Source organism: Hyla sarda, chromosome 10 (assembly GCF_029499605.1).
Source record: "Hyla sarda isolate aHylSar1 chromosome 10, aHylSar1.hap1, whole genome shotgun sequence".
Classification (NCBI taxonomy): domain Eukaryota; kingdom Metazoa; phylum Chordata; class Amphibia; order Anura; family Hylidae; genus Hyla; species Hyla sarda.
In genome coordinates, this window is record NC_079198.1 from 48,615,548 (window position 1) to 48,637,493 (window position 21,946).

At 43.1% G+C, this 21,946-nt stretch overlaps 1 protein-coding gene across 4 annotated transcripts in view; it reads right to left on the bottom strand.

The window, feature by feature from the left end:
- LOC130293838 (izumo sperm-egg fusion protein 2-like) overlaps nucleotides 1-21,946 on the bottom strand; it is a 127,358-nt gene that overhangs the window by 12,631 nt on the left and 92,781 nt on the right. For all 4 annotated transcript variants that reach the window (XM_056542998.1, XM_056542996.1, XM_056542997.1 and 1 more), the window contains one exon: nucleotides 14,015-14,135. In XM_056542998.1, coding sequence (XP_056398973.1) covers nucleotides 14,015-14,135 — 121 coding nt within the window. The remainder of the gene's footprint in view (nucleotides 1-14,014; nucleotides 14,136-21,946) is intronic.

Below are 21,946 nucleotides of genomic sequence, written 5' to 3' on the forward strand. Positions count from 1 at the left end.
ACCCCTTTAAGTCCCTGAAATCCTTTTTAAGGGAACTCCACCTACCTCTTACTTTGTCATTGGTGCCAATGTGTACCATGAGCACTGGGTCTCCAGCCCCTCCCAGTAATCTGTCAACCTGATCCGCGATGTGCCGAACTCGAGCGCCAGGCAGGCAACACACTGTTCGATGATCCCGGTTTTTGTGACAGATTGCCCTGTCTGTCCCCCTAATAATAGAGTCACCAACTACCAGTAGCTGTCTGGCCTGCCCTGCGCTCCTCTTTTCCTCCTTACTGGAGCAGGCACCCCTCTGACGGTCAGAGGCAGTGTCTTGCTGCAGTACTGCTAGCTCTGAACTAACATCAACCTTATCTGCCAACCGGGCAAACTTGTTGGGGTGTGCTAGATCAGGACTAGCCTCCCTGACACTTTTCCCTCTACCTTGTTTTTTAATTTTATCCCAGCTAGCTTCCTGATTGACCGTTCTGCACCTCCAACCCGCTATCCTCCCTCAACTTTACCCCACGTCTATCTCTACTTCAGTGAGCAGCAGATTCCTCTCCAAGTTGTCAATGCACCTCAGTGTTGCCAGTTGCTCCTCTAGATCCAAGATCTGGGCTTCCAAATGAACAACTTGCACACCTCTCGTACAGGAATATACAACCTCGAACTGCTGTTCATGAATTGAATACACTGTGTAAGATGTACACTGGACTGCATTTTCCAACATGGAGGCCATCTTAGGTGTGGGGATTTGTAGATAAACTGTCAAAACAGAAGTAAAAATTTAAATGAAACCAACTTGTATGATACACTCACAAGTTCAGACAATTGCTTCTTGCATTTGCTTTTAAAGGTGCCGAAAAACACCTCCTTGAAGTGAATCCAAAAGTAGGAGCACTGACCACTGACAGGGTAGCCCACCATACTTTTCAGCTAATGGCAAGATCACATGACTGCAGGTTAGCCAATGATTGCTTGCATACAGCTCCAAGGCTAATCAGGAGACAGCAAAGGGGGGGGGGGTTAAGAGACTGATAAAACCTTATGCACTGCATTGTGGCCTCGATTCTTGGATAAAAAGCTGAGCAGTATGCAGTACACAGAAAACCCATCTTTGGATCTTCTGATCCCAGCATGTTTTCACAAATACAATACAAAGCCATTTAAGGGCAGTTAGGTTCACTAAAAGTCCCAGCAGTGTGACTGCAGAATGAGCCATAAAAGCTATCACAATACTATACAAAGCAAATTAAGCAAAGCACTGTGCAGTGGGCTGACCTGTATTAACAAAAATGTGCATTTATAGCATTGAGTGTGAGACATTTTATACCAAGTTACCTGTATTTTTTGAGTTTTTTAAAAAACCTTGCTTATGTAGCTGGGTGTAACATAAATAACCAATTATAGCATTAAGAGTGATCAAGCTGGCTCTGATGTCCGTCATCTAAATGGTTAACCATTTAAGGATGAAGGGCATACAGGTACGCCCTTGCGTCCTGGGAATTAAGGACGAATGGCGTACCTGTACGCCCTCCATTTTTCCAGTCATTATTGACCTGTAAAATAAAGGTGATTAGTGCTGTCCGAGATAGTACCAATCACCCTTTATCAGAAGAATGCACGGTGTACAAGTATGCTCTGCATCCTTAACTACAAGGACGCAAGGGCATAACTGTACTCTCTGCGTCCTGAAGAAGTTAAACAAGCTGCTAGTCACCATGGGTTACCACATGTATCCATAACTTTGACTTTTGAACTACCTAAACTTTTAAAAAGTTTTCAAAAGTTTGGATCACTGGGCTCAGCGCTTGCAATTTTATACATAATTTTTCCAACTTTTATATGTTAGAAAGCTATTTCCTCTTCACTGTTTTGGGACACCAATCCTGTTGTAATTCTGCAAACAGAAAGTAAGGCATGGTCAGGGCCCAAGTTCAGGAATTATGACTAGTGTTGCTCGCGAATATTCGCAATATTCCCTATATATTCGTAATTATGAATATTCGGTTTTTTTTCCACACAGTGATCACCCCCTCTCTGCTTCCAGCTTGTGTGGTGTAAAGAAGGCTCTAATACTACTGTGCGAGCATATGCAAATTTTCGCTTATTCTAATTTTTGTATATGCTAATTTTCATATATGCTATATTTCGCATACGCAAATTTTCGCACATGCGAAAATAAAACGTTAATATTACGAATATGCGAATTTAGCGAATATATGACGAATATTCGTCCATATATTCGCGAAATATCGCAAATTCGAATATGGCCTATGCCGCTCAACCCTAATTATGACTACAAAATTACATGGAGCAAATTTGGAGACACCAATCCTGTTGTAACTCCCAAAAAGGAAGAATTTTTGGAACGCTTGGAAAAAGCTATTGAGTCTTAACTTGCCAGCCTCAAAACCTGTTGCTGCTCTTACAAATGAAGAATTTTTGGAATGCTTAGAAAAAGCTCTGTGTGCCTTTTAACACCAAAAGGGATACATTTATGCACCTTTATTCTAACCCCTTCCAGACATATTACATACATGTACATCATGGGTTGGATAAGAGTCAGAGATGGAATAAAAAGGAATAAAAAGCACCTCATAGTAGAAAAAATAAACTCTAACACAGCTCCAAAAAAATTATAAGGGTCAGAACATGGCAATGAACAGTTTTAGTTTTTTTCCTCTTTAAGTAAAAAAATAAAAATAAAAAATTAACCATAAAATGAAACAAAAATTATCCAAGTTTGGTATAGTTGGAATCATACTGGCCCAGAGAAGGAAGTTTGCATATGAGTCTTTCCTTATTTTGAACCCTGAAACCCATATTTTAAAATTTTGCCTTGTACATCATTTTTTTTCTGACTTCTTTCTTATGATAAAGAAAAGTGAACCAATGAAAATGACAACTTGTAACACAAAAAGATTATCTCTAATTGTCAGAAGAAAAATGTGCCTTGTCATAAAGGGCTTAATGTAACATAGTAACATAATTCATAAGGTTAAAAAAGACCAGAGTCCATCAAATTCAACCTATATCCCTACTTAGTCCCTACTGAGTTGATCCAGAGAAAGGCAAAAAAAAACTCATACTCGAGGTAAAAATTCCTTCCCAACTCCAATATGGCAGTCAGAATAAATCCCTGGATCAACGTTCTGTCCCTATAAATCTAGTATACATAACCAGTCATGTTATTATTCTCCAAAAATGCATCAAGCCCCTTTTTGAACTCTTTTACTGAGTTCATCATGACCACCTCCTCAGGCAGAGAATTACACAGTCTCACTGCTCTTACAGTAAAGAACCCCCATCTGTTCTGGTATAGAAACCTTCTTTCCTCTAAACGTAGAGGATGCCCCCTTGTTATGAAAACAGTCCTGGGAATAAATAGATCATGGGAGAAATCTCTGTACGGTCCCCTGATATATTTATGCATAGTTATTAAGTCACCCCTAAGCCTTCTTTTTCTAAACTAAATAACCCTAATTCTGATAATATTTCTGGGTACTGTAGTCCTCCCATTCCCCGTATTACTCTGGTTGCCCGTCTTTGAACCTTCTCCAGCTCCACTATATCTTTCTTGTACACTGGTGCCCAGTACTGTACACAGTATTCTATGTGTGGTCTGACTAGTGATTTGTACAGCGGTAGAATTATTTCCTTGTTGTGGGCATCTATTCCCCTATTGATGCACCCCATGATTTTATTTGCCTTGGCAGCAGCTGCCCGACACTGGTCACTACAGCTAAATTTACTGTTAACTAAGACTCCCAAGTCCTTTTCCATGTCAGTCGTCCCAAGTGTTCTCCCATTTAATACATAATCCCAGCCCGGATTTTTCTTCCCCATGCGTTTTACCTTACATTTATCAGTGTTGAACCTCATCTGCCACTTCCCAGCCCAAACCTCCAACCTATCCAGATCAATTTGTAACAGTTCACTGTCCTCTATTGTGTTTATCGCTTTACAGAGATTAGTATCATCTGCAAAGATTGCTACTTCTACAAGGTCACTAATGAATATATTAAATAGGACAGGGCCCGAGACAGACTCCTGTGGTACCCCACTAGTAACAGTCACCCAATCAGAATAAGTGCCATTAATAACCACCCTCTGTTTCCTATCACTGAGCCGGTTACTTACCCACATTCTCCCCCAGCCAAATCCTTCTCATTTTATGCACCAACCTTTTATGTGGAACAGTATCAAATGCTTTGGAAAAATCCAGATACACGACATCCAGCGATTCCCCCAGGTCCAGTCTGGAGATTACCTCCTCATAAAAGCTGATCGGGTTAGTTTGACAGGAGCGATCCCTCATAAAGCCATGCTGATATGGAGTCATACATTTATTTTTATCAAGATACTCCAAAATAGCATCTGTTAGAAGACCCTCAAACAATTTACATACAACGGAGGTTAAACTAACAGGTCTATAATTCCCGGTGTCACTTTTTGACCCCATTTTAAAGAGGCACTGTCATTGTTGAGACTTTTATATGTTATAGAACTAATCATATGATGGCTTTTTGCAATATAAATTTATTTAAAAAATGTCAATTTCCCCCAGAAATTAAATCCAGAAATAGCCACCAGTAGGGATTGTCTGTCTTTAGCCAGACAGACTAGTGTTGATTTTGCAGCATACCAGATACCGGCTGTAAAGCGTGCCTGTATTCAGTATAGGAGATTTCTGCTGTATGCCATACAGCTTATGCGCAGGCACGAACTGCCTGTGAACGAGCGCAGGGAGCGCGCACACACAGGCAGTGCGAGATACAGGCAGATCCTGTATCCCCCCCCCCTGGTTTTCAGCTGTGCCCGATCCTGTCAAAGCCCCCCTGGTTTTCAGCTGTGCCCGGTCCTGTGTCCCTAACCCCCCCATTTTTTGCACGTGATCTGAAGTTTTTAGAGGTACCATTTTTGTATTGATCGGACTTTTTGATCGCTTTTTATTCATTTTTTCATGATATAAAAAGCGACCAAAAATACGATATTTTGGATTTTGGAATTTTTTTGCGCGTACGCCATTGACCGTGCGGTTTAATTAATGATATATTTTTATAGTTCGGACATTTATGCACGTGGCGATACCACATATGTTTATATTTATTTTTATTTACATGGTGTTTTCTATTTTATGGGAAAAGGGGGGTGATTTGAACTTTTATTAAGGAAAGGGTTAAATCACATTTATTAACTTTTTTTTACACTTTTTTTTGCAGTTTTATAGCTCCCATAGGGACCTATAACACTGCACACACTGATTGCCAGCACTGTTCACTGCAAAGCCATAGCTTTGCAATGATCAGCGCTATCGGCGGTCGATTGCTCAAGCCTGAATCTCAGGCTTGGAGCAATCAATCGCCAAGGGGACACGCCGGAGGCAGGTAAGAGGACCTCGTGTCCCAGCTGATCGGGACACCGCATTTTCACTGCGGTAATCCCGATCAGCCCCGCTGAGCAGCAGGGCAGCTTTCAGTTTCGGTTTAGAAGCGGCGTTCAACTTTGAACGCCGAATCAAAATGGTTAATAGCACACGGCACCGCGATTGCTGCCGTGCGCTATTAGCCCCGGGTCCCGGCATTAGATACATGCCGGGACCGACCCAGGGGAGCCGGCCAAGGACGCAAATATACATCCTTGGTCATTAAGGGGTTAAGGACACTCCACCTACCTCTTACTTTGTCATTGGTGCCAATATGTACCATGACTGCTGGAGAGCAACCTGTCAACCCAATGCGCAATGTGCCGAACTGGAGCGCCAGGAAGACAACACACTGTTCGGTGATCCCTGTCTTTGTGACAGATCGCCCTCTCTGTCCCCCTAATAATTGAATCCCCCAATACTACCAGTACCTGTGTGGCCTGCCCTGCACTCCTCCCTCCCTCCTTACTGGAGCAGACACCCCCCTGGCGGTCAGAGGCAGAGTCCTGCTGCAGTACTGCTAGCTCTGAAATGGCATCCCCCTCATCTGCCAACCGAGCAAACTTGTTGGGGTGTGCCAGTTCAGGACAAGCCTCCCTGACACTTTTCCCTCTACCCCGTTTTCTAACTGTAACCCAGCTAACTGTCTGACTGTCCTACACCTCCGTCCCACTATTCTTTCCCGCCTCTACCCCAGAGAGTATCTGCTCAGTGGGGGACATGTATCATTTCCAGTGTATAATAGAAGTTTTTTACCCCTCTGCCTGTTGTCTAAATTTGGCGCAGCTGCGTTAAATTTATCATTCTTGCGCAGCTACTTTCTTGAATTGCGTTTAAATTTAGAATTCTCCTCAGAGCATAAATTTACACCGCAGCTCTATTTAGTAGGAGCTTTGTCTGCAGCGTATCTGCACCCAAACAGTAAGTGTGTCCTCGTTATTAGTTTTAGAATTTTTTTTCTTCATTATGTAGAGTTTTAATCTCACAATAATACCACTTATTGCACCCAATTATAACACATCAATTATACCAATGTCCTTATTCTTCATTTAACATCTGTGACACCCCTGTGCAAATCACCTCAAATGTACATGGTGCACTCTACCTTATGGGCCTTGTTGTGAGCCCGCAGAGCACTTTGCGCCCACATATGTGGTATCTCCGTACTCCAGCTAAATTGTGTCCCAAAAAATGGGGATCTTTTTTTCCCTTTTACCTCTTGTGAAAATGTAAAGTATGCGGCAACACCTGCATGTCAGTGTAAATAATTTTATTTTTATACACTAACATACTGGTGTAGACTCCAACTGTTCCTTTTCATAATGGGATAAAAGGAGAAAAAGACCCCCAAAATCTGTAAGGCAATTTCTCCCGAGAACGGCGATACCCCATATGTGTCCCTAAACTGTTGCCTTGAAATACGACAGGGCTCCAAAGTGAGAGCGCGCCATGCGCATTTGAGGCCTAAATTAGGGATTGCATAGGGGTGGACATAGGGTTATTCTATGCCAGTGTTTCCCAAACAGGGTGCCTCCAGCTGTTGCAAAACTCCCAACATGCCTGGACAGTCAATGACTGTCCGACAATACTGGGAGTTGTTGTTTTGCAACAGCTGGAGGCTCCATTTTGGAAACAGTGCCGTACCAGACGTTGTTCATATTTATTGGGGAGGGGGGCTGTGTAGCGGTATGTGTATATGTAGTGTAGTGTAGTGTTTTTAGGGTACAGTCACACAGGCGGGGGTTCACAGCGAGTTTGCTGCATCTCAATCTTGCAGCACTCCCTGTAAACCTCCGCCCATGTGAGTGTACCCTGTCCATTCACATTTGGGGGGAGGGGGGGAACATCCAGCTGTTGCAAAACTCCATCTCCGAGCATGCCCTTTGGCTGTCCGTGCATGCTGGGAGTTGTAGTTTTGCAACAGCTGGAGGTCCACAGTTTGTAGACCACTGTATAATGGTCTCCAATCTGTGGTCTTCCAGATGTTACAGAACTACAACTCCCAGCATGCCTCGACAGAGTGGGCATGCTGAGATTTGTAATTTTGGAACATCTGGAAGAGCACAGATTGCAGACCATTATACAGTGGTCTCCAAACTGTGGCCCTCCAGATGTTGCAAAACTACAACTCCCAGCATGCCCAGAAAGCCAAAGGCTGTCTGGGTATGCTGGGAGTTGCAGTTTTGATACTCCCAGAGGCAGCAGTGAGATCGCTTTACGGCGATTTCACTGCTGCCAATGAAGATGCCGCCCTGCTGCTGCAAACTCACCGCGGGGACGCACCACCCCCGGGACCGCCTGGAGGATGCCGCTCGCACGGGACAGCTCGGGACACCGCATGGCCGGGTAAGTGACGCCAGGGGACGGGTAAGGGACACTTAGCAGAGCTGCTAAGTATTCTCATAGCGAAACGCTGCTATCAGCTAGTCAGATTTGACTAGCTGATAGCAGCGATCGCTGGAGGGGGGGGGGGATGAAACCCCCCGTGGTCACATGGTAAGATGGCTGGCTATCAGTGATAGCCATCATCTTACCGGGCGCTGGGGAAAAGTATAACGGAAAGCAGTAAATTTTAAAAATAAAAGGAAAATAATCTACAGTGTTAAGTGGATTACAAAGCTATTTTAATGTGACGGAGCTTGTTCAATGATAAGTAAGCTATCAAACATTTCCTATGTAAATGTATTAAATTGTTGGATCATAAAATAACAATACCAATATACAAGTGATCTAATGAATAACTGAACTGTAAACAAATATTCTATATGCAAATTATTTTAAAAGTGCTTTGGAATAACCAAGGAGTAAAAAGCAATATAAAGCAAACCAAATGAGGAATTGAGATAGGAAAGTTAAAACATTCTGGTGGTTCCTTAGTGGTAGTTTCCTTCAGAAATAGAAAGGATTGCTACGTGCAGTTAAAGTTGGCTTATATTTATGGGGAAAAAGACGCACTTGCGTCAAAATTTTTGGTGCAAAGGAAAAGTACGCAGGTAATAAATCCATGTGTACTATATATGCAGCTCCAAGGTACCCTGATTTGGCCACATCTGGAGGACATGCTCTACCAAAACATGCGCAAAAAAATGCGCAAAAAAAAGGGCTTGCACAAAATTTTGCGCGAAAAAATACACACAAAACAGGGGTAAAATCTTTGATACATGTCCCCCAGTGAGCAGGAGACTCCTCTCCAGGTTGTCAATGCGCCTCAGTGTTGCCAGTTGCTCCTCTAGAGTCGGGTCCGCGCTGCTCCAGGCCTCCATCGTTGCTATGCGCTGAATGGCGCGGCGCATGACGTCAGAGCGCCGCGCCGTGCATAGAAACGACGCTGGTCCCCAGCGGACCCAAGCAGCGCGGACCCGACTCAGGTAATTATGCCACCGGGGATGGGGGGAGGCAACGGGGCAGCGGCGCCGGCAATGGGTGCCGCTGCCCCTTCTCTCCCCCTGGCTGTCGGCGCCGCTTCTCTCCCCCTGGCTATCGGCGCCGGCACCGATAGTCAAGGGGACAGAACGGGCAGCGGCGCCGATAACCAGGGGGTAAAAAGGGCCGACAGCAGCGCTCTAGACCCCAGGAAAGGCAGGGGGAGAGAAGCGGGCAGCGACGGCCTCTCTCCCCCTGCCTTTCCTGGGGGTATATCGGGGTATACACGCGCACACACGCACCCTCATTTTATCATGGATATTTGGGTAAAAAACTTTTTTTACCCAAATATCCTTGGTAAAATGAGGGTGCGTGTTATAGGCCGGTGCGTGGTATACCCCGATAAATACGGTATATATATATATATATATATATTTCAATTTAAACTCCCTGAATTACATGTCCCTTAATTTTAAGTCCCTCTGACTTTTATACTTACACTTACTTGTATACTCACACTCTTATATACACAATCGCTAGCTCAAACAATCGCTATCGCTAGCTCAAACAATCGTTAGTGTGCTTGCTTTTATATTTACCACAACCCACCTCTCTCTTCCATTTCCTGGAAGGGAATGCAGATGGCTAGCTGTCTGGTAGCAGCTGCAATTTATCAGCTGCTAATTATTTAGCTACTTTACCCTCTCTCCATCTGTATTCCTCCCAGACAGAGAAAGAGGAAAAAAACAAAGAAAAAAAAACACAGACTGCACTCAATGCTCACAATAGTTCTTACAGTATTCTCTTAATTTTACACTGCACTAATGTAACACTGCACTAATGGATTTTGTATTCTGTTTTTCTTCAAGCAAGCTGCCAGTTACCATAAGTTACCACCTCTAGTCATCACTTCGACTTTAACCTTTTAATCACCATACATTTGCGTCCATTGACGGCTCCCACTGCATGAAGTGCACTTAGGAGCAGAGCATGCTTTATAATGCCAGACATTGTCGATCATGCCGATGTCCAGCATTAACCCTTTAGATGCCACAATCAAAGTTAATTACAGAATCTAAAACTGAAAAAAAACTCATCCCAGCTAGCTCAGTAAGCTGAGAAATCACAGGAACCTGATCAGGTAGGTTCCACAAGTTAAGAGCAACAATGTTTCTCAATGGCTTCTTCCGACTCTCTGAAGAGCTGAAAGAAGCCATTTTGAAATGTCACTGCTTTTAACTTGTGTAACGCACCTGCTCATCTCTGACTTCTCATCTGTACTTTAAAGATTGCATATATTGGTCTCCTATGGGGACTAAAAATAAGTGTATATGTATATAAAACTCAATGGCCCTCATATACTATTGCAAACTAGACCTGTTTTTTCGAGTTGTGCACCAGATTCTCGCGCATTGATTCTGTCTGCGCCAGAATTTGCGCCAGAATTTGCGCCAGAAATTATGCCAGAATTGAAAAAAACTCGACTAACTGTCCATTTTACTAAGAAAACCCGAAAAAGGTGGCGTGGACACCAAAAAGGGGTGCGTCCCCGACATTTGCACAAAAACCCAACATATTTACTAAGGTTTCCATAAAAAATATGGTGGATTTCAGCTGAGAAAAACCAGACAGATCAGAGCATGTGTAAAAAAAAAGCAAAATGTAGGGAAAAGTGCAAAATGTAGGAAATACCGTGGAATTTTTTTTTTTAGGGAATTAAAATTCACAAAGAAACCTACACTCAACTCTTAGTAAAAAAAAGTGTGTGTGTGTCTATGTATGTGTGTATTTTCCAGCATCACTTTCAAACGACTAAAGATATTAACATGAAACTTGGTACACATGTTACTTATATGTCAACAACAAACATAGGATAGGGAATTTAACCCTTATCCACTCCCATTTGCGAGAGTTGGGTTTTTAGTTAACCCCTTAACGACGCAGGACGTATATTTACGTCCTGCGCCGGCTCCCGCGATATGAAGCGAGATCGCGCCGCGATCCTGCATCATATCGCTTCGGTTCCGGCGCTCATCAACGGCCGGGACCCGCGGCTAATACCACACATCGCCGATCGCGGCGATGTGCGGTATTAATCCTTTAGAAGCGGCGGTCAAAGCTGACCGCCGCTTCTAAAGTGAAACTGAAAGTATCCCGGCTGCTCAGTCGGGCTGTTCGGGACCGCCGCGGTGAAATCGAGGCGTCCCGAACAGCTGATCAGACACCAGGAGGGCCCTTACCTGCCTCCTCGGTGTCCGATCGACGAATGACTGCTCCGTGCCTGAGATCCAGGCAGGAGCAGTCAAGCGCCGATAATGCTGATCACAGGCGTGTTAATACACGCCAGTGATCAGCATAGGAGATCAGTGTGTGCAGTGTTATAGGTCCCTATGGGACCTATAACACTGCAAAAAAAATGTAAAAAAAAAGTGTTAATAAAGGTCATTTAACCCCTTCCCTAATAAAAGTTATAATCACCCCCCTTTTCCCATAAAAAAATAAAACAGTGTAAAAAAAATAAAATAAACATATGTGGTATCGCGGCGTGCATAAATGTCCGAACTATAAAAATATATCATTAATTAAACCGCACGGTCAATGGCGTACGCGCAAAAAAATTCCAAAGTCCAAAAAAGCTTATTTTGGTCACTTTTTATACCATTAAAAAAAATGAATAAAAAGTGATCAAAAAGTCCGATCAAAACAAAAATCATACCGATAAAAACTTCAGATCACGGCGCAAAAAATGAGTCCTCATACCGCCCTGTACGTGGAAAAATAAAAAAGTTATAGGGGTCAGAAGATGACATTTTTAAACATATAAATTTTCCTGCATGTAGTTATGATTTTTTCCAGAAGTGCGACAAAATCAAACCTATATAAGTAGGGTATCATTTTAACCGTATGGACCTACAGAATAATGATAAGGTGTAATTTTACCGAAATATGCACTGCGTAGAAACGGAAGCCCCCAAAAGTTACAAAATGGCGTTTTTATTTCCGATTTTGTCGCACAATGATTTTTTTTTCCGTTTCGCCGTGAATTTTTGGGTAAAATGACTAATGTCACTGCAAAGTTGAATTGGCGACGCAAAAAATAAGCCATAATATGGATTTTTAGGTGGAAAATTGAAAGGGTTATGATTTTTAAAAGGTAAGGAGGAAGAAACGAAAGTGCAAAAACGGGAAAAACCCTCTGTCCTTAAGGGGTTAAGGACTGAGCGATTTCACGTTTTTGCATTTTCGTTTTTTACTCCTTGCTTTTAAAAAATCATAACCCTTTCAATTTTACACCTAAAAATCTGTATTATGGCTTATTTTTTGCGCCACCAATTCTACTTTACAGTGACATTAGTCATTTTACCGAAAAATCCACGTCGAAACGGAAAATAAATTCATTGAAGAAAAAATGCCATTTAGTAAATTTTGGGGGCTTCCGTTTCTACGCAGTACATTATTCGGTAAAAGTGACACCTTATCTTTATTCTGTAGGTCCATACGGTTAAAATGATACCCCTTGTATAGGTTTGATTGTGCATTACTTCAGAAAAAAATCATAAATACATGCAGGAAAATTTATACGTTTAAAATTGTCATTTTATGAGCCCTATAACTTTTTTATTTTTCTGCGTTCAGGGGGCTATTTTTTGCGCCGTGATCTGAAGTTTTCAGCGGTACCATTTTTGTTCTGATCAGACTTTTTGATCACTTTTTATTCACTTTTTTTGTGGTATAAAAAGTGATCAAAAATGCGCTATTTTGGACTTTGGAATTTTTTTGCGCATACGCCATTGAACGTGCGGTGTAAAAAGCGGTATATTTTTAGAATTCACACGCGGTGATACCACATATGTGTATTTTTATTGTATTTTATTTGTATTTGTATTTTAAATATGAGGTGTAATTTTTACCGAAAAATGTACTACGTAGAAACGGAAGCCCCCAAATTTACAAAACAGCGTTTTTTTTTTCAATTTTGTCTCACAATGATATTTTTTCCCATTTCACCGTAGATTTTTGGGCAAAATGACTGATGTCATTACAAAGTAGAATTGGTGGCGCAAAAAATAAGCCATAATATGGATTTTTAGGTGCAAAATTGAAAGAGTTATGATTTTTTAAAGGCAGGGAGCAAAAAAACGAAAATGCAAAAACGGAAAAAACCCAGGTCCTTAAGGGGTTCATTTTCATACAAAAAGTTATTATTTTTGAAAGGTAGTAAAATAAAATTAAGCCTATACCAATTGGGTATTATTGTAACTGTATAGACCTACAGAAATTAGATAATTTTTACCGAAAAGTGCACTGCAACATAAATATATTTTTTTTGTTTCACTGTAGATTTTGAAAGAAAAATTGCTGACACAAACAAAAAGCCCTTATATGGGTCTGTAGTTTTAAAGCTGAAAGCTTTATGGCTATTAGAAAGCAAGGAGGAAAAATAAACAAAAGTGCAATGATAAAAATCCTGATAAAGAGGTTAAAGTGGTACTCCCCCCCAGACATCTTATCTCCTATCCAAAGGAGATCATGCTCCGTGCAGCACTCAGCGTTCTGAACATTATGTTCAGAACACTTGGTGCAGGTAACAGTGGTTGTGATGTCACGCCCCATCGTGATGTCATGCCACGCCCTCTCCATTTATGTATAGACGTGATGTCACGACCATGCCCACCTGCACCAAATGTTCTAAACATAATGTTCAGAACTCCGGTTGCTGCATGGAGATCTCGGGGGTCCCAGAGTCCAAGACTTTTGATTAGACTACCCAGCATGAGTAGAGCTGAGACACGTGGCTCTGGGAAGTGCTTGCCTCCACTAGCACTAACTGGTTTGGGACAACCATTTCTTCTGGGAGAGGGAGGCTTGATAAGGGACTTCTCCCATAACCAGTGGTGGAAGGCTCACGTGACCAAGACATCATTCTTCTGATACAGTAATGCAACAATGTTAACCCTTTATAGTGTATGCAATTATGAGTACATTAATGCACTTGCAATACATTTCCATGACAACTTCTCATAGGTAGCAGCTAGCACTTTGGTACTGGGACACTGCAGATTATGTGCTGCAGATTTAATCATTGACTAATATTAGGTGTGATCTATCAGACTGGTATTAACTAGAATTAATGTAACTTCGTGGTATAAGTCTACTCTTCAACAAAATTACTTTAAATAAGGAAAGAAACATTAAAGCATGCAAAAGAATAGTGATGGTAACTATACATGTTACACTCACAGAAGGCCCATTGCAGACAGTAAAATAAATGCTGAAACTCCTGCGGTGAACAATCCATTTGATAACATTTTTGCTTTCTCTCCTTGTTCATTAAATTCAAGTGAGATTCTTTTTTCATCCACTTTAAAGAGAAAGAACACAAATAGGTTAAAATATGATTAACTAGGGATTACTAAGTTATTAACTATTTCTTAAAGAGGGCCCAAAGAATGGTTACCCACTCGTTCAATCTAGTCACATTCCATACTCCTGGTGTAATGCTCTATGACTGAGCAGTGATGCCAGGAATAAAGAATGTAACTGATAAAGGTGCTTAACCCCTTAAGGACTGAGCCCTTTTTCACCTTAAGGACTGAGCCCTTTTTTGCAATTCTGACCACTGTCACTTTAAACATTAATAACTTTGGAATGCTTTCACTAATCATTCTGATTCCGAGATTGTTTTTTGTGACATATTCTACTTTAACATAGTGGTAAACTTTAGTGGTAACTTGCATCCTTTATTGGTAAAAAAAAAATCCCCAAATTTGATGAAAAAATTGAAAATTTAGCATTTTTCTAACTTTGAAGTTCTTTGCTTGTAAGGAAAATGGATATTCAAAATATTTTTTTTTGGTTCACATATACAATATGTCTACTTTATTTTTGCATCATAAAATTGACGTGTCTTTACTTTTGGAAGACACCAGAGGACTTCAAAGTTCAGCAGCAATTTTCAAATTTTTCCCAAAATTTTCAAACTCGATATTTTTCAGGGACCAGTTCAGTTTTGAAGTGGATTTGAAGGGTCTTCATATTAGAAATACCCCAAAAATGACCCCATTATAAAAACTACACCCCCCAAAGTATTCAAAATGACATTCAGTCAGGGTTTTAACCCTTTCGGTGTTTCACAGGAATAGCAGCAAAGTGAAGGAGAAAATTCTAAATCTTCATTTTTTACACTCGCATGTTCTTGTAGACCCAATTTTTGAATTTTTGCAAGGGGTAAAAGGAAACATATTTTACTTGTATTTGCAGCCCAATTTCTCTTGAGTAAGCACATACCTCATATGTCTATGTAAATTGGCGGGCGCAGTAGAGGGCTCAGAAGGGAAGGAGCGACAAGGGGATTTTGGAGAGTACATTTTTCTGAAATGGTTTTTGGGGGGCATGTCACCTTTAAGAAGCCCCTAGGGTGTCAAAACAGCAAAAAAAAAAAAAAAACACATGGCATACCATTTTGGAAACTAGACCCCTTGGGGAATGTAACATGGGATAAAGTGAGCCGTAATACCCCACAGGTGTTTCATGACTTTTGCAAATGTAAAAAAAAAAAAATTTTTACCGAAAATGCTTTTCCCCCCCAAAATTTTACATTTTTTAAAAGGGTAATAGCAGAAACTCCCCCCCCCCCCCCAAATTTGATGCCCAATTTCTCTAGATTCAGAAAACACCCCATATGGGGGTGAAAAGTGCTGTTCTGGCGCACTACAGGTCTCAGAAGAGGAGTAGTCACATTTGGCTTTTGGAAGCAAATTTTGTTCTGGGGGGCATGCCACATTTAGGAGCCCCTATGGTTCCAGGACAGCAACAAAAAAAAAAACACATGGCATTACATTTTGGAAACTAGACCCTTTGGGGAATGTAACAAGGGGTAAAGTGAACCTTAATACCCCACAGGGGTTTCACGACTTTTGCATATGTAAAAAAAAAAAAATGTTTACCTAAAATGCTTGGTTTCCCAAACATTTAACATTTTTACAAAGGGTTAAAGCAGAAAATACTCCCCCAAAATTTGAAGCCCAATTTCTCCCGATTCAGAAAACACCCCATATGGGGATGAAAAGTGCTCTGCTGGCGCACTACAGGTCTCAGAAGAGGAGGAGTCACATTTGGCTTTTTGGAAGCAAATTTTGCTCTGGGGGCATGCCGCATTTAGGAAGCCCCTATGGTGCCAGGACAGCAAATAAAAACCTACATGGCACACCATTTTGGAAACTAGACCCCTTGGGGAACATAACAAGGGGTAAAGTGAACCTTAATACCCCACAGGGGTTTCACGACTTTTGCATATGTAAAAAAAAAATGTTTTCCTAAAATGCTTGGTTTCCCAAACATTTAACATTTTTACAAAGGGTTAAAGCAGAAAATAGTCCCCCAAAATTTGAAGCCCAATTTCTCCTGATTCAGAAAACACCCCATATGGGGATGAAAAGTGCTCTGCTGGTGCACTACAGGTCTCAGAAGAAGGGTGGTCACATTTGGCTTTTTGAAAGCAAATTTTGCTCTGGGGGCATGCCGCATTTAGGAAGCCCCTATGGTGCCAGGACAGCAAAATAAAAAAAAAAACACATGGCAACCATTTTAGAAACTAGACCCCTTTGGGAACGTAACAAGGGGTAAAGTGAACCTTAATTCCCCACAGGGGTTTCACGACTTTTGCATATGTAAAAAAAAAAAAAATACCTAAAATGCTTGGTTTCCCAAAAATATTTAATTTTTACAAAGGGTTAAAGCAGAAAATACCCCCCAAAATTTGAAGCCCAATTTCTCCCGATTCAGAAAATACCCCATATGGGGGTAAAAAGTGCTCTGCTGGCGCACTACAGGTCTCAGAGGAGAAGGAGTCACATTTTGGCTTTTTGGAAGCAAATTTTGCTCTGGGGGCATGCTGCATTTAGGAAGCCCCTATGGTGCCAGGACAGCAAAAAAAAAAAAAAAAAAAAAACACATGGCATTATATTTTGGAAACTAGACCCCTTGGTGAATGTAACAGTGTTACAGTGAGTACTTACACCTCACAGGTTTTTTGAACAGTGGGCCATAAAAGTGAAAAATTTGGTTTTGTTTGCACTATATTGATAGTGTTACCCCAAATGTTTCATTTTCACATTGGGTAATAGGGCAAAAGGCCCCCAAAATTTGTAGAACATTTTTGTCTGAGAAAAAAATACCCCATATGAGGATGTAAATTGCTCTGTGGACGCACTGCAATGCTTAGAATAGAAGGAGTAAAAATTTTGTTGAAATTGAAGTCGGGGGTCATGTGCATTTATAAAGCCCCCAACAGCAAAAAAAAAAAAAAAACACACGTGACACCATTTTAGAAACTACACCCCTCAATGAACGTAACAAGGGGTACAGTGGGAAATAACACCTCACAGGTTTTTTGAAAAGTGGGCCATTAATTGAAAAATTAGATTTTTTTACAGTAATATGCTGGGGTTACCCAATTTTTAACATTTTCACAAGGGGTAGTATGAGGAATTGGGTTACAAATTTTGGAGGGCTTTTTCCCCTGACTGTGAAAATGCATCCACATATGGGGTAACGTGCTGGGCGGGCGCACAACAAGGCTCAGAAGTCACAAAGGTCAGTTTGTATTTGGGGCCTATGGCATATCAGTAGCTGACGGTTACATACATTCCGAGGAAAATACAAAAATGAAACACCCACACGTGACACTATTACAGAAAGTACACCATTCGAGGAATGGGTATAGATGTAAAGAGGACATTTTGAACGCACAGGTGTTTCCTAAATTTATTTTCCAGGAATGGATGAAGGGTAGCTTTTGAAAATTGCAATTTTCAACCTATACTCTGCTTCATTTTTCTGGGAACAACTAACATGTGACTCCAAATTGTCGCCTGGAAATACGACAGAGCTCAGCGAGAACTCTTCGCATTTAAGGCGGATGTTTGTTACGGACCTAACAGTTACATACATTCAGAGGAAAATACAAGAAAGAAACACCCACATGTGAACCTATTACAAACTACACCCCCTAGGGAAGGTGTATAGGGTGAAGTGGAGATTTGGAACAGATGGGTGTTCCCTTCATTCATTTTCCAGGAATGGATGAAGTGTACTGTGGGGGGAAGAAAATTGCAATTTTAGTACTGATATGCAAATTATTTTCCCAGAATGATGACCCCAGAGTATAGCCAAAAGTAAAAATGATGCCCGCCCCAAACCCTATACTCTGAATCATCATTCTGGGGAGGGGATGTGTGGGGCCGTCCCTATTCTGTTACTTCAAATGCGCAACCCGCTCAGGTGGAGAGAGAGAGCGTTGCGCATTTGAGGCAACTGCAAACCTCCAATGCTGTTGACTCTGTGTCCCATGACCCATTTTTTAGGGGGAAGAAAAAAAAAAGATATTGGGGGTATTGGGAAAAAGGTTTTTATTTTTTTTTATTTTGGGGGGGGGGGGGGTTTGGTATTAAATTTGGAAGACAATATACTCTGGACTGGTACATTGGAGTCGAATTTTGGGGAATGAAAATTAGGGCAAAGGATGGAAAATTTAGTACTCCATGAAAGTGAGATACTCCCTGAAGCAGCCTATGCAGAGGCCCGGATTATCTGGGCAAGTGTCGCATTGAGTGGTGGTGTCTTTCCGAATCCCCCTCTTGCGACACACTCTGCATTTCTTCTGAGATCGTCCCTTCTTTCCAGTGTGGGGAATCACACCTGGAAAGTGTTGGCCAGGGATGATCTGGGCGCCCACAATTCCAGAGCTGCTCTGACCCGCTCTTTGGTGGTCACCATAGATGAGGGCCTTTAGAACTTCCTCTTGGAACTGCAGGTATGTCCCTGTGTTGCCAGCGTACTTGTACAGTTCAAAAGCGTTGTACATGGCAACCTGTACCATGTAGACCGCAACTTTTTTGTACCATACCTTTGTTTTCCGCATGGCATTATATGGCTTGAGTACTTCATCAGAAAGATCAACTCCCCCCATATAACGATTGTAGTCCCGAATACAATCGGGCTTGAGGACAGGTCCCACAGTACCTCGCACAGGGACAGGGGTGCTGCCGTTCCCATGAATAGTGGTGAGCATAAGGACATCCCTCTTGTCCTTATACCGGACAAACAACAGGTTCTCATGGGAAAAGGCACGGGACTCACCCCGGGGGATATGAGTCTGCAGGGGATAGGAAGGAAGGCCTCTTTGATTCTTATGGACTGTCCCACAAGCGACCGTGGATCTAGCGGCGAGGGATGTGAAGAGAGGGATACTAGTATAAAAGTTATCCACGTAAAGGTGGTAGCCTTTATCTAGCAATTGGTGCAAAAGGCCCCAAACGATTTTCCTGATAACACCCAGAGTGGGGGAACAATCTGGGGGTTCAATGCGGGAATCTCGTCCCTCATACACCATAAACTTGCAAGTGTACCCGGAGGTACTCTCGCAAAGTTTATACATCTTCACGCCATACCGCGCTCGCTTGGTAGGGATGTATTGCCGGAAGCTGAGTCTCCCCTTAAAGCTGATGAGAGACTCATCAATAGCGACCTCCTTTCCAGGGACATAGGCCTCCCAAAATCTTGCCCCGAAGTGATTGATGACCGGCCTGATTTTATACAGGCGGTCATACGCAGGATCAGTTCGGGGGGGGGACATGCCGCATTATCAGCATAATGCAAACATTTCCGAATGGCCTCGAACCGGGGACATGTCATGGCCATATTGTAGAACGGGGTCTGGTAGAAAATGTCCCCACTCCAATATTGCCTGACACTGGGTTTTTTAACTAGACCCATATGCAGCGCAAGGCCCCAAAAGGTCCTCATTTCGGCTGCATCGACTGGAGTCCAGCCGCCGGGTCTAGCTAAAAGTGAGCCCGGGTTAGCGGCGACGAACTGTTGGGCATACAGATTTGTCTGTGTAACCATTAGCTTAACAAAGTCGTCACTGAAAAAATGACCGAAAAAGTCCTTTTCAGTGAACCCAGCGATGTTAATCTTGATTCCTGAGTCGCCAACAAACTCAGGAATCACGGGCTCGTGGTCCGCTGGCTGAGTCCAGACAAGTTCTCCGGTACAAGGTACCAGTGACCTTGGCAGGGGGGCTTCACTAGTATGAGCGCCAGGGGGACTCATACTAGCATGGGGCACAGGGTCAAGGACAGAGGAGGTTTGTGGCGCCGCACGGCGCGTCTCCGCCGCATTGGTGGCTCATCATCAGAACTAGATGATGAGGAGGACGATGAAATAAGGAAGGTGGGGTCTTCATCGTCCTCTGAGCCGCTCTCGGTGTTGAAGGCAATAATGGCATATGCCTCCTCCGCCGAAAACGCTCTGCGGGCCATTTCCCTACTCTAATGGGGATACGGGTGTGTGTGTGTGTGGGGGGGGAAACTTTATTGGTGTGTGTGCTGTGTGTGGTGTGGTGTGAGACTACCTCCCTAACCCGCCCTAACCCTCCCTAACCTAACCTAACTAAACTAACCCGCCCTAACAGAAAAAAAAATAAAAAGGGGACTTTTTTTTTTTTTTAAAGGGACTTCTAGCGCAAAAAAGCCCTGTGCCAAAAAAAGCGTTTATCTAATCAGTGGTGTGCGCACTGATTAGCGCTTGTGGCAGCAGGGGGCGCAGAAGTCAGTGGGGGGTCAGCCCAGAACAGTGGCTGGTGGCTTGTACACAGACCCCCACACAAAAAACCCGAAAAAAAAAAAAAAAAAACGCTTAACCCCGAAAAAATGCACCCACCTGAACCCCCAAAAAAACTCTGATCAGTGATAAATCACTGACAGCGGTGGGACAGGCTGCACACACAGGTACGGTCTATCCACACAGTACACGCCTGCTACTGGTGGCACGGACCGCCTATGTGTGCAAAAAAAAAATATGCGTTAACCGGAAAAAATGCCTTTACCACAAAAAAAAAAACGCTGATCAGTGATAAATCACTGACAGCGGTGAGGCACGCTGCACACACAGGTACGGTCCGGCCACACAGTACACGCCTGCTACTGGTGGCACGGACCACCTATGGGTGCAAAAAAACGCTAGAAAACGCAAAAAAAAAAGCGCCGGCACTACAAAAAAAAAAACGCTGATCAGTACTACGGGACTGATCAGCGGCGGGTGGGCTTTAACAAACGGTGGCGGACCGCCCTTTTATAACTAAGAGGGTCACACACGCTTAGGGAAAAATAAAAAAATAAAAAGATCTGGGCCAAAAAAAAAGGCTGGCGGCAGACTGCAGCGACCCAGCAGGGCTGGGGTCATGCAGCTAAAGGTGCTACGGACCCACGGACACCCACTGAGGTACGCCGGAAAAAAAAAAAAAGTTTTTTTTTTTAACCCTAACCTGTCCCTACCTAAATCTAAAGCTAACCCTGGGGGATTTCTGTGCCAAGGGGCATCAGAAAGGGGGCAAGGGGCACTTTTTTTTACAGTGAGGGGATGGTGGCAGCACGGGGCTCCATCCTGCTCGCCAGATCTCTGTGGAATGGCGGGCAGAACGGAGCAACATGCTCCTAGCCCCCACCATCCCCTCCCATTACACTGTGATTGGTGTGGCCACTTTGGCCACCCAATCACAACTGTACTGTGGGGGGTGGCAACAATGCCAGACCGCAGCACAGTACGGATGATGATTGGTGGTGTATATTACACCACCATTCATCATCTTTATCCGGGTCACCGGGTCACACGTGACCCTGATGACCTGGAACCGCTACTTAACGGCGTCCTGCAGCGATCGCCGATATAGGAGGTCCTCCGGACCTCCTCCGGCATGCTGCCGTGATATCTGCTGAATGAAATCAGCAGACATCCGGCTCCGATCCCCGCCCGGCGAGCGTCGGGGAACGGAAAATCAGCACATAGCTCGTCTGAATTGATGAGCGATGTGCTGCTATAGTGGACATGGGGGGTCATGATGACCCCCCTGGGCAATATGTTGAGATGCCTGCTGAACGATTTCAGCAGGCATCCGGCTCCGGTCCCCAACCGTCTAGCAGTGGGGACCGGATTTCCCACGGGCGTATGGATACGCCCTGCGTCCTTAAGGACTTGGAATGCAGGGCGTATCCATACACCCTGCGTCCTGAAGAGGTTGATGGCTGCAGCAGACACATGTCAGCTGCTTGTCACAAGAGACTGGGGTGCTGACAGGAGATTGCTACTGTATTGTACGGGTGAGCATCCATT